Source organism: Dacryopinax primogenitus (genome assembly GCF_000292625.1).
Source record: "Dacryopinax primogenitus strain DJM-731 SS1 chromosome Unknown DACRYscaffold_21, whole genome shotgun sequence".
Taxonomy (NCBI): Eukaryota; Fungi; Basidiomycota; class Dacrymycetes; order Dacrymycetales; family Dacrymycetaceae; genus Dacryopinax; species Dacryopinax primogenitus.
In genome coordinates this window covers 185,186-185,855 of record NW_024467218.1, presented here as the reverse complement: position 1 = coordinate 185,855, position 670 = coordinate 185,186, and the positions used below count along the sequence as shown (strand labels likewise).

At 52.4% G+C, this 670-nt stretch overlaps 1 protein-coding gene across 1 annotated transcript; it reads right to left on the bottom strand.

The window, feature by feature from the left end:
• Positions 1-101: 101 nt before the first annotated feature.
• Positions 102-469, bottom strand: DACRYDRAFT_111342 (uncharacterized protein; the record flags this gene model as incomplete). Its single annotated transcript, XM_040769217.1, has 2 exons — positions 102-158; positions 272-469. The coding sequence occupies 2 exons, from the start codon at positions 467-469 to the stop codon at positions 102-104; spliced, it is 255 nt and encodes an 84-aa protein (XP_040624722.1).
• Positions 470-670: the final 201 nt, after the last annotated feature.

Here is a 670-nt window from a genome sequence, read left to right as displayed (position 1 = left end):
TGCACAGCCATGCACAGCCGGTCACCTGACCATCCAATCCTTCCAGCAGGTTCCAGCACATGCCAAGGTATACCAGCTACTTCCATGTCATAAAGGCTTAGTCATGTCTCTTGATTAAGCAATGAGCTGGTGCCCTGACATGCATCTTCTCTCGTGGTCTGCAATTGAGGTCAGCAAGGAATCCGCATGATGTCTCTTGGGGACATTGCACCTGCATTACACAACTATGCCCAAGGGGTAGCTGTATGTAGGCCAATGTCTCCACACTCACCTCCCAGTCCTCCTCATCTGCCTCATTCCCTTCCTCCACCTCCTCCACATCAAGGGCATGCAGAGCATTTTCCAGCAGGACATGCAGATTGTTGCCCATGAGGAGGGTGTGCTCTGCCAACCTCACCCACATCTTGTCCTCCTCTGGAGGGTTGGCCATGCCCTCCACCTCCGGATCCTCCCTATCAATGATCTCCATGCAAATGTTGGTTGCATGGTTCTTGCCCTTATCCTTTTTCTTTGCCAACACTGCCGGCAAACTGGAGCCTTCAGAGCTCGTGCTCTCCTTGCTGACCAGGGCACATTCATGGTAGAACTTGAGGCTGGCCACTGTCAGGGCACCAGCTCATTGCTTGGTCAAGAGACATGACTAAGCCTTTATGACATGGAAGTAGCTGGT